The 20,970-nt window shown below is 42.8% G+C and overlaps 1 protein-coding gene across 15 annotated transcripts in view; it reads right to left on the bottom strand.

Moving 5' to 3' along the window:
• The window catches only part of LOC124950087 (agrin-like), a 240,663-nt gene that overhangs the window by 136,832 nt on the left and 82,861 nt on the right, over positions 1-20,970 (bottom strand). For 10 of the 15 annotated variants that reach the window (XM_047496268.1, XM_047496266.1, XM_047496272.1 and 7 more), the window contains exons 2-3: positions 15,907-17,550; positions 7,070-7,105 (exon numbers count right to left, since the gene is read on the bottom strand). The exons of 1 other annotated variant lie outside the window; for it this stretch is intronic. In XM_047496268.1, coding sequence (XP_047352224.1) covers positions 7,070-7,105; positions 15,907-17,332 — 1,462 coding nt within the window. In that variant the 5' untranslated portion in view covers positions 17,333-17,550. The remainder of the gene's footprint in view (positions 1-7,069; positions 7,106-15,906; positions 17,551-20,970) is intronic. 4 more of the 15 variants (XM_047496277.1, XM_047496279.1, XM_047496281.1 and 1 more) reach the window with 1 other exon arrangement.

The raw sequence follows: 20,970 nt of genomic DNA, 5'->3' as shown, positions 1-20,970 counted from the left end.
TTTGTAGAGTAACCTTGCGAGCACATCGACCAATACTCCTTCGCGTTTTCCCTTATGTATGAGTTATGTAGGTACGAGTACTACTATCTGAACGATACAGGGAAACTGCCTTCGTAAATCTCGGTCGGTAGTCCCTAAGGGACCATGTCTCAGTCACAGTACGCGGCTACAGAAGTTAAAGGGTCTCCCGCTCGAACATTCACGTACGCCAATAGACGCGAGGGAGAGAGAGAGAGAGAGAGAGAGAGAGAGAGATCGTGGCAGTTTCAAATTCGCTCGATACAGCATTAATGCGGCTAAATTATTCATTTAAAGTTATGACAAAATCTCGACGGAAAATACAATTGATCATCGTTCAAAATTTTAATGCGGCTGATAGCCGAAAGTACGATCTCGATGTGAGATTATTAAAATATGAAATATAATACGTATGAATAATAAAATGTATTTTAGTTTATTCAAAATCATCGTGATTACAAGTTATTGCGCATAAAATATTAGAAGCGGTAAAAAAAAGCCATTTAATTTCAGTTCTTTCAGTTTCGTTTGGTCGCAGATTTTCTACACGCTGTGCTGCGAACAACGCGCATCGATCGAGCAAACAGAACATATTTTAACTGCAGTTTGAAGATGTATATATATATATATATACACATATGCACGCAAATGTAGATAGATATCTATGTACAACGTAAAATCGTAGCTGACGTTAAAAATCCACCCTTTCTTTCGAAAGGAAGCGGAAACGTCGATAAATGATAAAAAATGAAGCTTCCTTTTCTCTCTCTCTCTCTCTCTCTCTCAACAGTTTTACGTTAATTTACAATGTCAATGTAAAACTTAGTAAAGTGCATCCTCATTTTTTACCTCTTTTACGCGAGATACAAATGTATTTACCGAACAACAGAATTCTAACTCGTTGGAAGCGTAGAAATCGACATTTTCTATAGTGTAGCATAAAGGAAACGAATAAAATAGAAACTGATACAAAATGCATACGTCAATCGTAACACGACAGCAACTGTTTAACGTCAAATTAAGATAAAAAATATCGAAGTATTGGCAATAGGCAGAATGTAATATTTATCGTTAGCATGGAATTTAAGCCGATAAATGAATGAAGCGATACGTCACAATTTTTCATTTTATCGATAAAATCGCTTTTGATTAACGGACCTGTAATAGACAGAGAAGAGAGAGAGAGAGAGAGAGAAAGGTGGGGAGAGATGTGGTGGGAGGAGCAGAGAGAGAGAGAGAGCGAAGATAAGAGGGATTATCGCCGAAAGTAAATTTCAGTTTGGTATCCACTTTTATTATAGTTCGCAGTGCAAGCCGAGTACTACCGATCGTTACGTAAATACAATAAAATGTTATGACACGTTATTACGTCGCTCATTATGTGGTCGACATGAATCGCCGCTATTTTCACGTCGAGCACAAACGATTGTCGGGCAACAGAATGATGCTTTACATCCTCGACTCGTAGCAATCGATATCACTGATGTTCCACTAAACAACGCTTTTCGAATAATAAACGAGTACCCTTGATTCCATGAAAATGGATTTTCGAGCGGACATAAAATACTCTGAGTTATCTAAAATCATTTTTCGTGTCAATAGACAATATTGTCGGTAAAACTAATGTTTGCAAAATAAAGATTTTATTCGATACTTGCATCGAAAAGCGAAACAGTTGAGAGAAATTTATTTCTATTTCTATTCTAGTCAAATTCGTGGATCTATAACAAAAATTACGATTGAAAATAAAACGGATTAACGTAAGAAAGGGAAATATTTCAAATCGTTTTATTTTTCTTCGATGTTGGAAGGAAAATCATCGTACGATCCCATACAGGCGCTTATTGCGCTATGTTTTATCGCATATAACAGTTTACATATTTTTCATTTTCATGGTATTCTCTTATGTGGTGCAGTTGCTCGAAGAGACGATAACCGAGAAATAGTTGAAGAACGAATAGAAGTATGTTCGTTGCGTCGGACGAAGGACGAGGAGAGACCGGGAGAGAAGGAAGAGGAGGAAAGAAAGGATTTCTGCGGAGGAAAGGTAGCTCAAGAGCTTAGCTTTATCTCGGGGGGAAAGCAATTTCTTAGCGAAACCTTATCTTAGAACGTGCGCGTAAGTACATTGCGCGTCAATAATAGCGACTACTGGAGAGATACTCTTGCCGTTTGACGCCATTTTTTTTCTTTTCTCTTCTTTTTTCTTTTTTTGTTTTGTTGCTTCGAATTGCTTAATTCATCCCTATTGATCAATTATAATTAATAATACAATTAGGATCTAGTAATATCGAATATTCTCGCGCGTAAGACTCTTTATTTCGACGATCCTATTAGTTGACGATGAATATTGGGTATATATCGAGAGAAACGAGACGGGAGTAATAGCGAAATTAAATCCAGTGATTACCGGAAGATCGTTCGAGCGATAGTAGAGCGGACGGCGTATTGTCATCGTCGTTGGATGATTACGAGGATAGTGGATTTAGCGGAGGATATACAACAACTTTCCAATCCCAATGGTCCAAAGCGTGTAACCTATTACCCAAAGTTCAAAGCTTTCCAACACACCTGCTCTGTCGTTGCTGGTAAAGCGCGCATGGTGCTCGCGACAAGCTCGAGACCGATATTAGTGGATAGCCCGATAATTCTGGCCAATGTCCGTCCGAGCCTTGCTGCGGGCGATTCGAAAGAAGAAAGAAGAAAAAGGAGGAAGAAAGAGGGAAAAGAGTGGAAGAGAATAAAAAGAAAAAACAAAGAAAAGCCGGATCCCCGTCGGTATCGCCCTTTTCACCCCTCTTCGTGTACGAGAACTTTCCCACCTCTTTCTATTCTGCGTGTAATTTATCGACGAATACCTCCTTTTTTCTTCCTCGTATGCATTCCTCCACCCTTTCTACGTCTCTCTCTCTCTCTCTCTCTCTCTCTCAAGCCCTTTACTTTTCTTTCTTCCTATCTTTCTTCCTGGCCCATTCCTAGCGGCGGCAAAGAGCAGACCACGAGGACGCAGGGATTTATAGTAACTGCACCCTGTGTAGTCGTAGAATATTTTCGGTAGAAATTTTTACCAGGCCTTTTTTCACCGACGCTATTCCGGGACATACCATTCTCTCTCGCCGTCTGGAACACTGTCTAGGAGAAACTACGTCTAGGAGAGGCTCACATCTCAGGTCTCCGGAGAGCACGACTCGTTGACGCATCAACGTCGTCCTTTTTCCTTCGTTTTCGCTTAAGCCTCGAACGAAGAAAAATATTTACCGATACCCCTAAAATCTCCTAGAAACCTCTGAATATTTGTTGAATCTTTCGACACGCGAACAGTCCGTGTTCGCAAGTTTTAACAAGATCACATTCTAAGCGTGACACATCTCGTGCGTTCCACGATTCGATCGATTAGAAACGCACCTACGAACATCGCATCGAAATCGAAATCGAAATCGAAATCGTTCCTACATTCGCGGTAGATAATTGGTCGTCAGTGTTGTTACTGGCATTGCGAAACGAAAAGCCAACGCTCGCGTTCGCGAGCTCTGCGTTCCAGGGGAGCTCGAGCCTATCCGAATTATCAGGTGAGAGGAGCGCGCATACGTATGCGAATTTCGCTTTCGAGTCGGCATCGATCCGTTACGGAGAAACCGGACGGTTTTTTAAACTTCAGCGTCTCTCAACTTCGCTTCATAAGTTTTCGTTAGAGTTTCAACAGAGTCATCTTCCCTTTCCTTCCTTTTATTTCATTTCTTTTTTCTCCTTCTTGCCTCGAATGAAGCCTTCGCGAGAAGCGAACGATTTACTCGACGACTCCATATCCAGCGGATGTGCTCAAGTGTCGGATATACCGAACGTATCCATTTGTGGATATTACACATCGATATGCATCCATCCAGGGATGTCTAGATTTGCGTAAATACTTAAAGGAATATGTTACGGCATCGTGACGTAGGATATAACTGGAAGGCAGGATTTTTCACGCGCGTATAAATGTATAATCGAGCCATCTGTGCTCTTGCGACGACGCCTATTATTCCCTTGGTAACATATTGTCGAGGATCTTTTAAGGGCGTTAAATCGAACGATTCCCATTAAAATGGAAATAATCAGCCCCGTTGGTCGCACGGCGATCTCTCGCAGCGGCCCATAACGCATTGACTCGATAAGATCGTCGAACGTCGCTGATCTCGGAGGGGTTACAGAGAAATTGCGAAGGAATGCAAGCTGGGGACTGCATCTAAATGTACATTGTGCCAAATGATCCGACATTCCAGTGCATAGTCGAACTCAAAGTCCGTCGCTTGTGCGTAATACTGTCATCGGAACATCTAATACCGCTCGAAGTAACCACAGTCAAAGTATCCACGTCATCCGGAGTATTCGCAATTTCCGCCTAACCGTATTCAATATCCGAATGTTCGAACTTTGAATATCCGTGCGCGGTGCATCGTCGAAACGTTAGTATTGGTAAACTATTCGAACAATGGTAACCCTATCCAACGTTCGCTCCTCTCTACGTATGTACTCTAACTTTGCTAATAATTGATAATCGTGCCGCTAGTATTCCCAAGGCTCGCTTGAGAATCCTTAGCCGATCTCGAGATGTGTTTTTCGGAGACTTTGAACGAAAAGAAACGAAAAGGTAAAAGGGAAAAAGGAAAAAGCGAAAAGAAAAAAAAAAGGAAAAAGAAAAAAGAGAAGAAAGAAGAAAAAAGAAAAAGAAAAGAAAAGAAAAGGACGCTAAGAGTTCTTGGACGTGTCAGAGAAATCGTAAGCGCGTATCACTGGGGATACGACACATACTGATGCGTGTCGTGTATTTTGGGAATAAACGAAATGGACGAACGCACGATTCGAAAACTTCGCTCGTCATTTTTTCTCTACGCGTTATTTGTCTAACCTCGTTTTTCGCACGCTGTTAATTAACAGGCTCACCGACAAACGTTCGTAATTACGCTCGCTGGAAGACAGCAAGATGCGGGGCAGCTCGTACAAATGTATGTATATTTTTTTCCCCCCAACCTTTTACACGTCCATTACTCCTCTCTCTCTCTCTCTCTCTCGTTCTCGTTACTTCTTTCCATCCACCTTCGCTCATCCTCTCTTCCATATACCTTTTAGCGCGGCTCTCGATCTCTTTCTCGTTTCTACATTGCGGTTTTTCTATCTACCTTTATCCGCATATAACTCGTTTGCTTCCGATAATAGACCGTAAAATGAGTTCTCGACAAAAGAAGTAAGATAAAAAGAGAAAAATTCTCATATGTCGTTGGTACGATTTATTTTGCTCCTTCGAATATTCGGTTAAAAGGAAAAAAAGAAAGGGCGAACAAGATCGACGCCATTTTGTTAATTAAAAGTGAAAAGAAAATGTGAAAATTAATACTATATAATACACCTACGTAACTGCTTGGAGAATATTACGTTTCCGTTTTCTCCTCGAAAAATATCGTGAATTACGTTTAGACGTGTAACACGCGAAACGTTTTTTCAGTAGACTCGAATGGTGGGTCCATGCATTTGCACGTAGAAGCGCGTACATACATACCCTATATCTACAATACGTAGGTATATGTACATGTAATATGTACGTATATGGGGGGTACGCGTGCGAAACGAGAGAAGGAATTCCGCGTCTCCGGCTACGTGACAGAGCGGAAATAAAAGTGTAGTGAAATTTTCCAGTTTTCATTGCTGAAAGTAACAAAGTTTAGAGAATGAAAGACGAGCTTTACGAGGCGCATAACCGTGCGGTATGAGCGTTGTCTTCCGTGGAACGCGCCGTAATAGTAATTCTTTTTCTTCCGTCGCACGCTCATTCGCGCCTTTTTCTTTTCTTTCCTTTCTTCTTTGTTTTTGTTTTCTCTCTCCCTCTCTCTCTCTCTCTCTCTCTCTCTCGCTGCGCTCTAGACGCGCGCGCGCATACCTCGAAAGTCAATCGGTCGGGTAAAGGGAATTTCGAGCTGATGCAATCTTTTTCATTCGGTATTGAAAATCGCTCTTCTCTTCGCTTCGCTGACACATTTTGCGCGCGTATTAAGGAAGCCTCGATAATTGCTCGTGTGCCTTGTTAGCAAAGTCATTGGTCGTTAAACTTTCTTCGGTTTTCCTTTTTCTCCGTGTCTACTTGAAGAACTCGGAACGATTTTTACTTACGCTATCGTTATTTAACTTTAGCCAAAATATTGTTTTTAATTATTTCGCCAATTCGAAGTAACGAAAACATAAGAGATATGCGATAGTACTTGGTCGCACTTTGCAATCGCAGGAACCAAAGACGAAAGGGTTCGTATTGCGCGCGGTCCTCGGTTTTTCCTTTTTTAAGGCGAGTCATCTGCCGAGAGACGGTAAATTTGGACGGTGCGTTTTTCGCGTAGCTTAATACCAAGCGATTTTTAAGATTTTTGCGATTAGAAAAGGAGCTATTAAGGGCAGAAAACGTCTAGGATGAACGATGAATATCACGCGGCCAACGTTCCCTCCTTCGCGTCGGGTATATTCCAAGATTTCAAAGAAGAGAAAGAATACAACCAGTGCGCTTATTCATCGTCCGATGAAAGCGAACGAGAGGTAACGAGGATCGCTTTTCAAAATGACAATAGGCCCTTTTTTAAAGTAGCTTCGCCCTTACATCCTCTTGCACATTTTATACGAATCGAGCTTCCCTCTTCAAATTTCCTTCTTCGAAGAGAGAATGTTTCTTTTTTTTTTTTTTTCTTTTTTTTTTTCTTTTTTTTTTTTCTTTTTTTTTTCTTTTTTTTCCCCCATTGAAGCAAGAGAGTGTGCTTGGTTAATTGAGTCCTATGTCGGTTGAAATTGGCGTAGATGCATTTCTCATAACCGTCGACTTCCCCCTTTTGTGGAATTGGACATGCAACGACGTTACACCCGTTCGAGCCCTCGAGATAAATTCTCTTTTTTTCGACTTTGCGAAGATACGTAATATTTTTAAATAAAAATAAGGGAAAAGTAATCTATCACTTGTAGGACCTTTCGGCACATTCGTTTGTTAAGGATTAAGCAAAAAGCTGCAAGAACGTGCGAGCATTTGTCGATGACTTACCCTCGACAACGGGATGGCGTGGTTTGTAGGACATATCTGAAAAGAAAAAGGGTTAGTATTAGTCTTCGATTAGTGATAGAGCAATCGAAAGCAAGCGCATTTACCTTTACCATTAGTGATTACGCTTAGTAACGTAGAAAAAAATAAATGTCGATGATACGAGCTCGGATGGAGTACGAGCTCGTATGGAGTTTATTGTTTCCGCGATGCGTTCTTAGGCGACTAAAGCGATTCGCTGGAGGAACGTGTCGAGCCAGTTAAGGAAAACGCGTTGAAAGGTAGACGACGTTAACTTGGGCCGGGCTAAAGTTTCAGAAGCAAATAACAGGGACTACCGGGTCCTTGACTCCGCGCAACATCCGTTGCTGCTGCTGCTGGTCTGATGTTCCTCGTGAAACTTTTAATTATCCTTTCCTAGGTATCCCTTTAATGAAGAGCCTCCTCCAGCGTCGTGCGCCAGCGCACGTATGACGTTGAAAATAATTACAAGTTTTCATATGAATTTCGGGAAATAAGCGGAAAGCCGGTTGCGTTTAATCCACGAAAGACGTATTTCGAAATCGTCTCAGTTGTAACAATAAGTAAAGGATACGCCTAAAGTTTTCGCTATTACGTAGCTCTCGTCGCGCTGAAAATCTATTGAAGGTAGCGTAAACGAGACGGAACGATAACGTAACGATAATAACGAACACGAGTGATAATAACGAAACGTACGTGACGTTTATTAGGAAATGAGCACGATTAAAGTTGGATACGTGGAACGAATGCGCACGCGTTGGAAGCTAGGGTTATTGTTATTGTTATTATCACTTATAACCGCGCGACATAACGTTATTCTAATTTTCATAATGCGCATTTACGAAGCTTCGACTTACTAGATATTACATAAAAAAGAAAAAAAAAAAAAAAAAAAAAAAAAAAAAAAAAAAAAAAAAGAAAAAATAGGTATACCTACCCTCGCGTATAGTTAGCAATTTGTAAGCTTTTGAGAAATTTTATTATAAAGTTCCCCATCCGTTGTTCGGTGGTTAGCGAAGCGAATGATTTATTACTGTTACCCGGTCAGAGCATTTTTTTCGATTATTCGCCTCGACGAAGATAGAGCAGCTGGAGATCGCGATACCGTACAATTTTTAATAACCATTGTTCCGCGATGCGGCCGGACTCATGCGCATCTACGTGCTACTATCACGTAGATGAAATCTGAATGGCAAATTCTCGAATACAGCTACGCTTTATCCATCAAGAACGCAAAAGCAATTAGAAGTTTGTCTCGTTACGAGATCGATCGATAGCAACGATAGGATTTTTCAACCGAGAACTCGTATCGCAGGATCGATACTATCCCGGTACTATCCATAAATCCATAAATTGATATATATGTTGACCTGTGCGCGTAGAAACGAAGGAAAATACGGAGGGGACGTTTTCCACGTTTGACTTTCTATTCGTACACTTGCCGGGTGGATTTTCATTTCCGAATGGCTAAGCAAAAACGACGCGATCGGCGAATGGACGGTAATTCATAAGGGCCGACGTCTTTTCGAACGTAGGAGGAGTATGGGATTACGGTAAACGAGGAGCAGTTGAAGACAGGCGGCGCTCTTACTAAGTAACGATATGTATGCAGCCGGCTTCCATGAGAATTCGCGCGCGGAGATATCTCGCCGAAATCTTGCCAATATTTTCCCCTATATTTTCCCTTTTCCGTTCGAGGTATATATCCGTGGCTCGGCGCGCACATGGTTAACACGTGTCGTCACTCCCACAAGCAACGCGGTAAAACACGCCACCCGTCGTTACGCTCGCATTGCGTACCGAAGCGTCCTAAGTGTGCTCTCTCTCTCTCTCTCTCTCTCTCTCTCTCTCTATCGGCTTAATATCTCGCAAATACCGATCGCTCATGATTATTAGATCGCACCAACTGTCAAAAACTTGATATCAACCCCGTTCAAGGCCACCGTGACGAAACGCGAGATGTGAAAATATCGAGAGAATTTGCAAACGGCGCGAGAGTTTAAACGAGAAGAAAATGCGTTGGAAAACATTGTAAATTATTTCGAACGCGTAGCCGTGGGCCGTTTACGAAACGTTACCGTAATAGAATTGGGAATGAGTAAAAGGGATTGTTTGCAGAACGATTTATGGCATGGCAAAAGCGAGAGACATCTTTCTGCATCGATATCGTTTTTGGTGAAAGACTAATTTGATGCTTCGTACACGTAGACGCGATATTTCATTTTCTTTTTCTCTTTATCGACGGGCCTTGGAGTAAATGCGTTTACGCGAAAATGTGCCTGTAATAGGAAGGGTCCAAGTACTATTTATATATAGGCATACTCTTGTGAAAAACTTCAAAGAGAATCGAAAAAGGCCATTTCTATGAAAAACGTTTCAGAGCGAGCGAACACTTGGACGCTCCCTGTTGCTTCGTTGACCGGCAAACCGACCCGGCGAAATTGGAAATGCATTAATTTTCCATTTTACTTTCCTCCACAACCGAAGCAGCTGTTAAAGTAATAAGAGAAAAGAAAGAAAAAAAGGCCGAATAGAACGATTATGGGCGTGCTTTGATTCGTTCGACGCCGTCAACGCGACGATCCACAGGTCACATATGTATCTTTCGGCTCGCTCGAGATCGGACAGAACGATCCGGTTTCTTTACACCAACTCTATCTCCAGAAGCTTAAGCAAATTCGAATCGAACGTACCCCCATCGGCCCTTTGAATAGTATGCGACGCAGCGACTGATTAAATTCCTTCCTTTCGCGTTACTTCTCGTGCAATCGGTTATTCGAATTTTTTCCCCCGTTTTATGGCCGTTCTGCCAAAGACGATGCGCCTTTAATCCGATTAATCCATCTTCCGTATCGTACGATTAATTGAAATAGTAATATGTAACTATAGGCGTAAGCGAAAGAAAAAATTCAATAGACGAAGCAATTATCATTTCCTCGGTACTTTTTTCATCATCCAATATCCATTCTCAATCATCGATTGAGCGTTTCATGTCGATAAATTGATGAAACGCGCAGATACGCGGGATAATTAGTGAAACGTTCTACGCTCGTATCGAGTCCCTATCGTTATCGTGCGAACATGAAGATCCCTTTTCGAGGATCATACGAGGAGAATGCGGTAACATCATCCGTTTCGATACCGAGAGATCGATAACTTGGACGCTTGCCGTGTAATTCGAGTATCAGCGATTAATGCGGACCGACCGAATCTTCTCTTACTTACTTGTCGATAACCTTTAAAGGTAACGAACAAAAATGACGACTAATTAGGTGCAGGAGAATGTACTTATGTCGACGTAAAGGAATAAAATTTACTAAAGGAATTTACGTTGCAAAGCTCAAAAAGCTTGGTCATTACTTTTTCTCAATCTTTTGAGTTCCGAGATCGGAGGCTGCTAGCTTCCGATAGAAGCACGGAAAATACTCCTTCGATCGGAGCCACTCTGCCCTAGCGATTGATTCTGCCGATATTTCAGCACAACTTTTCATCGACCGTTCGACCGTCCGTCCGTCCGACCGGCCGACCGACCGACCGACCGACCGACCGACCGGCGCGAAAAATGAAGAAAGTTTTCCTTCCAGTTTCGTGCTCACGTCTTTCCTAACTGCGCCCACGTGCCCAATATACTTACCAACTCCCGTGAGTTCTCTGTTTGCGTCGAGCACACACGGATGCGCGTCCGTCTTCAATGTTATTTCAACGAAAGCATAGGACGAAAATTTACGGACACGCCGAGGATAGAATGGAGGATGCGTTAAGTGATATAAAGGTCGAGATACGTGACGGAAAAACTCGCTCAAACTTGCTCGAAACTCCATAGATACGTGTCTACGTAGGTTCGTTGAACAAGATTCGTCCAAGGCGCTCGTTAAACCGTAGATAGTAGTTATTTTCTATTAACGGGGCATACGATATCTCGATGGAAACATTCGCGAGAACGGAGAGAAAATGGCGGAGGCGGTATCTTTTATTAAAATATATGCCCAGGCAAAACTGGATCTGGCAACGGAGAATTTCATTAAGAGAGCCATTTGTTAAAGACCTTACATATAAGGGCAATAACCGGTAATTGCCTTATCAACTTTTGGACGACAGGACGGGGAAGTAAGTGGATTGCTATCTCTATCCAAAGAAATTTTTAACGCATCCGTTACGGATAAGGGGCCTATGGATTCGTCGTTATATCCGCAACGTTTATCGTCGACGAAGTTACTTTGAAATTCCGTTAAATCGCTTAGAATTTGGATTGTCAGATACTACGTCAATTAACAATGATGGCTACGCAGTTAATAATTGATACGATAAGCGATACGTACAAAATTCATATCCGGATCGATGCGAGTATTACTTCGACCGTTCTCGAATATTACTTCGATCACAACGATATACGGTATTATCTAATATATACCACGTGTGTATATATGTGTATATATGTGTATATATATATATATATATATATATATATATATATAGATCCTACTAATATCAAATTTTTCTTACCTTACGGTTAAGTTTATCATCGTATTATCGACATACAAGAGAGAGAGAGGTAAGAAAAGAAAAAGAAGAAAGAAGCGAGAGATCGCCGACAAGAAGGTCGAGAAAGCGAATCGATCGAAGTCGTTTGGAGGCACGTCGAAGCACACACAAAGGACAGAGTTCGAAAGAGCAGAGGGTTCGCTTACGTGAAGGGAGTACGATGCGAGCTGTCCCGTACGTGCACTGCGGACCTTTGCCGCAGAATGAGAATTTAGTATGTAAGGCACGCGTTCGCATCCGCCTTTATGAGCGTTTCCCGCGATTCCTCCATTTCGTCCTCGTTCTCAGCCAAGCTCGCAGCGTCACAATTCAGGGATGGGCTCAGGGTTTTGGGATTAAGGACGCTGCCGATCATATTAAGGCCAGAGAGAATATCTCTAGCCCCCGGATCCTCCTTATCCGCTTTTCCACGATCCCCCTAAAACCCGCTCGCGCGCGCGCGCGCGCGCATTTGTTCCACATAAATTACAAAGAGCGCATCGTTTCTCGGGCGCATGCACCCCACACATCCAGCGAGATGCTACTTTATAGACAAAATCACCGCATTTATCCTAGGACCTACTATTCCGCAGCGATTAACGATGAGCATTTAGTAAAGGAGGGATTAGTGTCAATAGAGAGAATGATCCTGTCGTAGAAAAGTTCCTTCGTCTCTCGAACCAGTCGAATTCGATTAAATTCGATTGAACTTGAGGTCGATTAGGAACGTTAATTAACCGGGCATCCCCGTAAAAACGAAGTTATCCTTTCCATCTAATCTTATCTATAACATTTCTAAGTTGCGTTTAATGACATTGTAAAACATAGCTGTCCTTTATCCTTCTCGCTCGAGTTATTAGGATGACGATTCCGATGAAAAGTAGAAAGACCCTTTCTACGATACTTATTCGAGGTATAACGAATAATTTTCTGTTTTATTACAAGGTATTCTCCGTTTACTATCCTCGTTATCCCTAAAACGTCTCTCGAACGTTTAAGCTCGCTCCATAGCCAACTCATTTATTCTTCGCGTATATATCCAAAGAGAAAAGTATTCTTGGGGAAACGCATAAGAGTAAGAAGGAGTCTAAAACAGCGAGGAGGTTAGATTTCAGAGAGAAGACGGAGAAAGGGAGGAGAGATTTTCAGAAAACGAGAGAAAGAGAAAGACGAACGAAATTGGATCTTCAGGTAATAGCAAAATTGCGAGCAGAGGCACTTTGCACCTTGAAGCGAAATCGTCAAGCAGACGGGCAGGTAGGCAGACAGATGGATAGGCAAGCAGACATGTTTTAAGGAAGAAATTGTGGAATACGCTGAGGTATAAATACACACACACACACACACACAGATCCAAGGAAACTTCCTTGGCGAAGCTCTCGTTCATTTACTAGACGACCAGAGAACTGAAATTCGTTGCCGCGAGACGATAAACGTTCCGTAACTAGTTTAAATTGCAACCTTCGGAAGAGGTTCCTGAGGCCGTGCAAAACTTTGTATCCTCCTTAACGACGCGCTGATCCACTAGCGAGATAAATTTCATCGCGTAGAAAAGAGTGACACGTGTTAGTTGAAAGCGAATCGAGTGAATGTATTTGAAAGTCTTAACAAAAGACGACGATAGAGAATGAAAAATCGTATAGAAACGATTTGATATTTCCAAGATTAATGTTAACTTGCTCGTCAAGTTAATAGGACTAAGATCGATAAATTCTCTTCCCTCTCTCTCTCTCTCTCTCTCTCTCTCTCTCTTCCTCGCCTCTGTGCGTTCAACCGCTTCCCCTTGACGTCTTTTCCGTTAGTTGCCCCGATCGTCCTCTCTTCTTCCTCCTCCTATACTCTTTTTCTTTGCGTTCCGAGAAGCTCGAAAACTTTGCGGCAAGAAAAAGCCGTCGAGCGAACGCCGTCGTGCGGTGCAAGAACCTTCGATCCGAGTATGCTTTTCCTCGAGACCATTCTCTGCAGGAATTCGCACGCTATCCTTTCTCGTATTCTCTCTCTCTCTCTCGAACGTGAAATAGTTTCCCTATTAACAACGCCGTAATACCGTAGATCGTTGAATGTCTGTGTGAACGCACCATTTCCCAGCTTGAATTCTTTCGCGAGCAAATGTAAGAACGGAATTTTAGAGGAGCGATAGTCGGTAGAGGACAGTAACTTGACTCTCGATTCAACTAGGGATAGAAAGAGCCGAGTGCAGTTTATCGATAGAAATGGTATGCTCGTCGAGAGTCGAACTGCGCTCGTTACAAATGGCGCCGACAGGAATCGTGAACAGGACGCAGTAGTAACATCGTACTGCTGCCGGCGGCGAAATCGAATTTCCCGAAAATCCCGTTGAAAATACGAGTGTGCAAGCTAGAAATAGAGTTAGAGAGAAAAGACTAGGGAAATATACATATATGTACGTGGGAAGGAGAGAGAGAAACGAGCGGTGTCGAGTAGACAGAGGAGAACCATGAAACCCTACGTAGGGAGAGTCATGGTCCTACGTCGCAGTAAATGTATTGTCCGATAGACTATGTTCTGTCTGATTGCGAAGCGGTCGAGCGAAAACTTGACCCGAAAATAAACCGAATCGTTCGGCGGAACCTGTCGACCGCTGCCAAATGCAGCCACTCGGAATGTACCAACCAACCCCTCCTCTCTATCCTCCTCCTACCACCTACGATCCCAGTCGTCTATCAGCGCTATCGCGGAGGATCGTCGTCCATCCTGGGAACACTCACCTTTCGCTTCTACGACTTTTCTCTTCCCCTCTGCTCTTTCTACTAACGCGACGAATGCCATTGCGAAATCGTTCCAAGGACCGTGCTATAAACTGAGAGAAACCAAAAATCGTACGATGAAAGAGGGTGAGAAAATTTTTGTTCCTTCCTTTCTCTTTTCTTTCCTTTTTTTTTTCTTTCTTTCTTTTCCCTTTCCTTTTTCTTTGTCGTTTTATCCTGCGGCCGCCGCCTTTTGCGTCTCTTTCTTTTTCAACGGCCAATCGTTAGATACGACGAGTCGAGTCGACGGGCACATCGTGAAAACAAAGCGATAGGGGCAATGTAGTTCGAGTAGGATAGAAATCCCAAGGAGATAACCGTCCTCCTTACCTTTGCCGGGGTGTGTTCTCCCATTACGCGACTGTTAAGAGAGTTTCGTCGAATTGGATTTCAGAGACGTAACGTAACGCCTTTTCCAATCTTCATCGATCGTTACATAAATACGAGGGACCCGAGATGGTCCTGTAATGAAATATCGAAGGCATCTCCGATTTCTCTCTACAACAAATTCTATCTTTCCTGTTAAGCATTCAAGGTATCGCCGTATATATAGAGTCGGAAGACGACGAGGAAAAATCTTGGATGACTTTCGATCGAGAGATCGAATCTATTCGTCCCGTCTCGCTTCCCTTTTTTAACTTCGCTATATCCTTTTCCCTACTATCCCATTCCAAGCGTGTAGAAAACTTACGGAGAAATAAATTCCAATCGGTACACAACACTAGCTAAAGGATCCTTCGCGATAATGCTCCGAGACAAGGTAGACCCTTCCTCTTTTATATATACACGTCCTCGTATCGGGGGGGGGGGGGGGGGGGACGGTAGCGCGACGCGAGGAAGGAAGGGTGAAAACAATGAATAACAAATGTCCACGATAGAAATTCCTCCCGGTATTGTTAGCGGCCGTAGACTCGGCCAACGAACGGCAAAGCTCGAATTTATCTTTCTCGGAAAGCTCGGGACGACGCGTTCGATCGTCGGAACAAAGGTTCACGAAGCAAAAAGAGATATTTCGATGGTAGCAAAACCATGTAAAAGCGTGTGTTTTTTTTTTTTTTTTTTTTTTTTTTTTTTTTAAATCTCGCGAGTCGTTGTAATTCTATTCGAATTATTGGAATAAATTGCATTGGATAATCGGCTCGTTGTTTCTTTTCTTTTGTCCTTTTTTTTCTCTTTTTTTTTTCTTTTTTTTTTTTTCTTCAAAGAGAATCCTCGTAAGAGCAACGTCTAAAATAGTTTATTTCCATGCCTTTCCCTTGCTACCTCTTTACGAGAGAATGCATTGTAATTCCGAAGAAACGGTATCGCTACCGTGCCTACGTGCCGGGCGTGTCAAAATATCGGCGGGACATAAAACCTGTCCGTAGAGACAGTTAGCGATTTTGGCTTAACGTATCGCCGGCCGATTCTTTTTAAGTTAAACGACGATGATATTAGCTATCGGACGTTAACGTTATACATCGCAACAGATAACGAATAGCTGAAAATTATATAAGTTAGGTTGAGGTGAATGTGGTAGAACGAACTTACAATTGAAATACAAAAGTATTCCAGCGACGAATACGAAAATAACGACGAGAAGGACCAGAAGGAGCAGCAAAATCATAGGCCTGCACCAAGGACTTCGTGGCATTTCCGTTTGCCTGTTGTCCTTCGTGCGCTTCTCGACGACGCTCGACTCCCCGCTGGCGTTAACGACCACCCCCTTGTACGTGTACTGAGGAGCCTTCTTCTCGGCTAGAAAACCATGATCGTCCTCCGGATCCGAGTAAACCCCGTAGGCCTCGAACGTGTTCTTCCTGTAACCGTTCATCTTCTCCGCGGTTACGTCCTCGTGTTCCTGATTCTGTTTTCTCGCGTAAGGACCGGCCGACGAGGACGAACCGAGTTCTCCGATCTTGAGCGTTTGCTCGTAGGACTTGTCGCGATATCTGGTCGACGAGGAACCACCATCGTACTTGCACCTCTCGTAGCTCTTCGAGCTTGTCAATTCGTATTTCGGATCGAAAGCCTTGCTACCGGTGGTCTCGTATCCTTGCTCCTCGTACTTCGACTCGAACGATCTCGGCTCGTAACCGGTGGCCGCCTCGTAACTGGAGGACTTGCCGGTTGTATCGTACCTCGGTAAAGTCCCGTACATCTTGCCGGCCGAATGATACTTGCTCTCATACTTCCTACCGGCCGAGACCGGATCCTGCTGCTGTTGTTGACCAGCACCACCGAGCTCGTATGTCGAGTCGTGGGTCTTAACGCCGGACTCGTAACCCTTCGACGCGCCCGCGGGCTCGTAGATCTTACCGGAGTGATGATGGTGGTGATGATGATGATGATGATGATCCTTCTTCGGTTCGAGCTTTAACGTTTCCTCGGCGTATCTCGAGGCGTACTCGTAATCCGTCAAGTCCCTCGAGTATCGTCTGGTGCTCGTGTCCTGTAGCTCCGTCGGATAAGCTCTTGCGCTCAACTTTTGAGCGTCGCTTCTTTCGTAAGACCCATCTAAATCCGATTCCTCGTAGGTTCTATCCTCGACGGTTCCCCGACGATCGTACCTCGGACCATCCTCCGGATATATTCTATTGTCGTCGTATCTATCGACGTTTTCTCTACCGTAACTCGGCCCTGTCTTTCTCTCGCAATTCCTATAAGCCCTCAATTGTTGCTCGTGATAGTCGACGTGATCGTAGGTACCGGCCACCGACGAGCCGACGGCCTGACCATCCTGGTAGGGTTTCGAGTCTTGATACTCCAAGTATCGGGAGGACCTACGTTCGCTACCATAGTCCATCGAGCCCTCGACCACGTTCGGCAATTTGCTGCTTAAATTCTCTCCCGTGCCGGTGGACAGGGCCTGACAACTTTCCGCATGCTCGACCAAGTTCGGTAACCTAGACAACGAGCTACCTGGCGTGTTCTCCGTTAGATCGAGCTTTAAGCCATTGCTGCTGGTCCTGCGCATCTTTGGAACTCTTTCGCATCTTCGAAGAACTCGCTCGCGCCGTTTCTCTCGGGGGGAAAGCCTAGCGATCGCGACGCGAACGCTCGTAACCGGAGACGAGATTTTCAAAGCGCCGTACGACCATCGTCGAGATTAAGGAGAATTTAGGAGGATGCATTTTTTTCGAAGATTAGTCAAGCGGCTCTCTTCGTGCGGTTAGTGGATGCACAAAGCGGCACCTGGAAATGAGAAAATCGAAAAGGTCGTTAATCGTGTTAGTTAGATGTGCCGCGCCAGTTCTTTTTTTTTTTGTTTTCTTTTTTTTTATTTTTTTTTTCTTTTTTTTTCTTTTTTTTTCAAGATAATTAGTGAGTTAATGGGACAGAACGAAGCGATAGAGCGCGCTGTTGTAAGGATTTTTAATAATATCCCACATTTGCAAGCTGGAAGCGCAAGGAAGAGATAAAGAAAAGTGGGTATATCTAATCGACAGGCGAGAGTATTAACGCGAAACATGCAACGACTTTCCAATCGTATTCTCGTTCCGTGGTACGCGCTGGCGATCGATGAAAAAATAATGAATACGCGATGACGAGAGAAATGAAACAAAAAAAAGACGTACGTACGCTCGAAAGTCGGAATCGTGCACGTCGATAAATATTACTATTATTATTATTATTATTATTATTATTATTATTATTATTATTATTATTATTAATTATTATTATTATTATTACGCTGCTAGTTGAGCAAAGAAGTAAGTACATAGAGAGGGGCTTTGTAAACGGTAGCTCGTGAAAAGGAACGTTTGCCTTTGACCCTTCTATCGTTCACCTACGTTCGTCAACTGTACGTATTGTACACAAAGACAAGCTTTTGTTAATTTCTAATGGGAATACTTCGATTGTGTACGTTATGTGGCTCGAGGGTAGACTGAAACCCAACAGTTAGGTCCGCCGACCGAAATTACCTCGAGCGACTGCATAACTAAATGACGATAAGGTTCAAACTTTCGGATTTCCACGTAGATCGAACGATCGATAGTGGAAAACCTAGAACGAAAAGAGACTCAAACCAACGAAATTACCTAAAGGGAGAAAAGAGAGAAAATAACCAAGTGCACTCTCCGAGTGTCTTTAACTTTTAGATACATTCCGAATGTTTTCGATAAAACGAGACCTTACATAAAACATTGTATCGAATTATCGCCCAACTAGAAAGTTCATGCGTTATTCATAGTGCGAAAGATTGGAAATAAATCCTATTAACGGTGCGTGAAGATGGCAAAAAATGATACTAAAATACGAACAGCCGCGTGTCTAACCAAAAGAGATATGAAAGATCTATTTATACGGTAGATCTAAAGTATAAAATATAAAGTGTGTGTGTGTGTGTGTGTGTGTGTGAATAAAATCAATTGGTTCGATTTTCGGCGAGACAACGAGCGCTACGACTCGCGGAAACGTATCGGCTGGAGGGTCGATACAACATTTTTTTCGACGACTAAACTGCCTTAATAAGTACGACAGAGACTCAAAGGAGATTGCTATTTCGTATGCAAATATGATTAGTTCCGGAGCGCAAGTTCATTTGCGTATATTAAAAGTGCGGATAGTTCGCTTTATGCAAACGACGACAGAAAGGGGGCGGTGGCGAAAGAGGAGGAGAATGGACGATAGAAGGAGGACGGAAGAAAAAGTGTTTTACGAGGAATTATGAGGAACAACGCGACCGGGAATAACGTTGGATGAAAAGAAAAGGAGATATAAAAAATGAAAGTAGTAAGCGAGAGAAAGCGATGGAAGATAACAGCGTGACGCTTGTTGAATGCCTCGTCACCCCTTGAATTTAGACCATTGACTTATTTTATTAAACAACTTGATTCTCGAGAAATTAAATGTTTATGAATTAGGAATGTTTATGAAATCGTGGATAAAGTAATGACCGTGCATTATCGTATCGAATTCCTATGAACGAATGGCAGCTATCAAATTATTTTCAAGTGTCGTTGAAACTTTCGGCAGCGTTCTGACGGTCTATTCTTTTTTCTTTTCTTTTTTCTTTTCTTTTTTCTTTTCTTTTGTCTTTTCTTCTCTTTTCATCTTTCTTTTCTTTTTCTTTCTTTCCTCCCCACCCCCACCCCCCACCCCCGCCCCCCAATAAATTTCTCTCCCTTTCATAGTGGCAGAACGAAAATTAGAACGGAAAAGTCGAAAAAGTCGTAGGAAACAACGTTCAGCGGATATTTATCCGTCGATTTAGGCCGAAGAGTCGAGTCGGTATTTTCCATCCCAGCGAATCGTCGCCATTACCACCGCTCGAAATTTCCTTTTTTCCTTTTTGTTTCCTGGCTACGTAAAAACCTTTGAATTATTTATCTTTTTCCCGTGGATCCCCGCAGTTGCAGTGCGAGATGCAAATGCATCTTCTTTTTTGCTATACGTTTGAATGTTTAATGACGAGCCATTGCCAGGCTTCGCGTTCGCGTTCGCGTTCGCGTTCGTTTCACTTTTCAACATTGAAAATAGCAAAATATTGTCAAGTAGAACATGAAATCGCGCACAAGGTTGGCACCTCGAAAATAACTCTCGCAACGAACGAATAAACGAATCGAGTCGCGGTCTTTCAAGAAAATGAACGATGTACGTTCGCGCGTTGAAATTATCTGTAAATCGAGGAAAGCCTTTGCGAAGATGGTACGATACAGCATGAAGGGGGAAGTAGTGCTTCACGTGCGATTGAGAACAATTGAAAGGGAAAAAAAAGAAAAAAAAAGAGGAAAGAAGGAGAGAGAGAGAGAGAGAGAGAGAGAAGGAAAACTAACAGGCACACGAAGCTCGTGAAAATGACTCATGTAGTACGCGTTCGATGGCACGCGACGCTAGCGCGTTTAAGTGCTATCGATCTCGGTAAGAAGGGATGGTATAACGACCGCTTTATCTATAGAATGACTTTGCAGAGAATGAGTCCGATCGATCCGTAAGAAAAAACGACGTCTCCTTCGTGACTTTCTACTCGTAAGCTTAGTCGATGACGATTATCGCATTAATATCTACATAATTTTATCGACGTTGATACGTTTCAAATTATCGCTTTTATCATTCTCATTCATTTTATTAACGTTTAAAAATATATCCGAGCGTTCGTTCACTCGCACACTTTCTGCCAAGCAAATATTTCAAGAGGGAGACATCCGTGAGACGTCGTCCGATATTCTAATTCAATATTTACCAGAGAATTCTAGGCTCCTTCCTCCGCTCCACGTGCATTATTTGCAGAATGTCGAATACACACCGTTCGTAATAACATTATAATATATTGTATATGGTGTGTCAAAATTGTTGTCTCCCTCCCCCCCCCCTCTCTCTCTCTCTCTCTCTCTCTCAGTTTAAAAGTGTTAAAAAAATGTTGATTAAAAATAAAAGCAAGTAAAGTTAGATCAGAGTTAAATCTGTTTAACGGAACAACAATGTAGAGAGCTATTGCTCGCTACGGATTTCCAAAGTTACGTATTACGCTTTTCGAGCGTAATTGGTACGATCGAATGTAAGGATTACGAGTAGAAAGGGAACTGGCGTTAAGGCCAGTCGCTGACCGGTGGTAATATCTCGTTGAATTTCCAAACGAATAAACGAGTACTAGGTGAGCGCGCAGCTTTT

The sequence above is a fragment of the Vespa velutina genome, chromosome 6 (assembly GCF_912470025.1).
Source record: "Vespa velutina chromosome 6, iVesVel2.1, whole genome shotgun sequence".
Classification (NCBI taxonomy): domain Eukaryota; kingdom Metazoa; phylum Arthropoda; class Insecta; order Hymenoptera; family Vespidae; genus Vespa; species Vespa velutina.
This window is presented reverse-complemented; position numbering and strand designations above follow the sequence as displayed.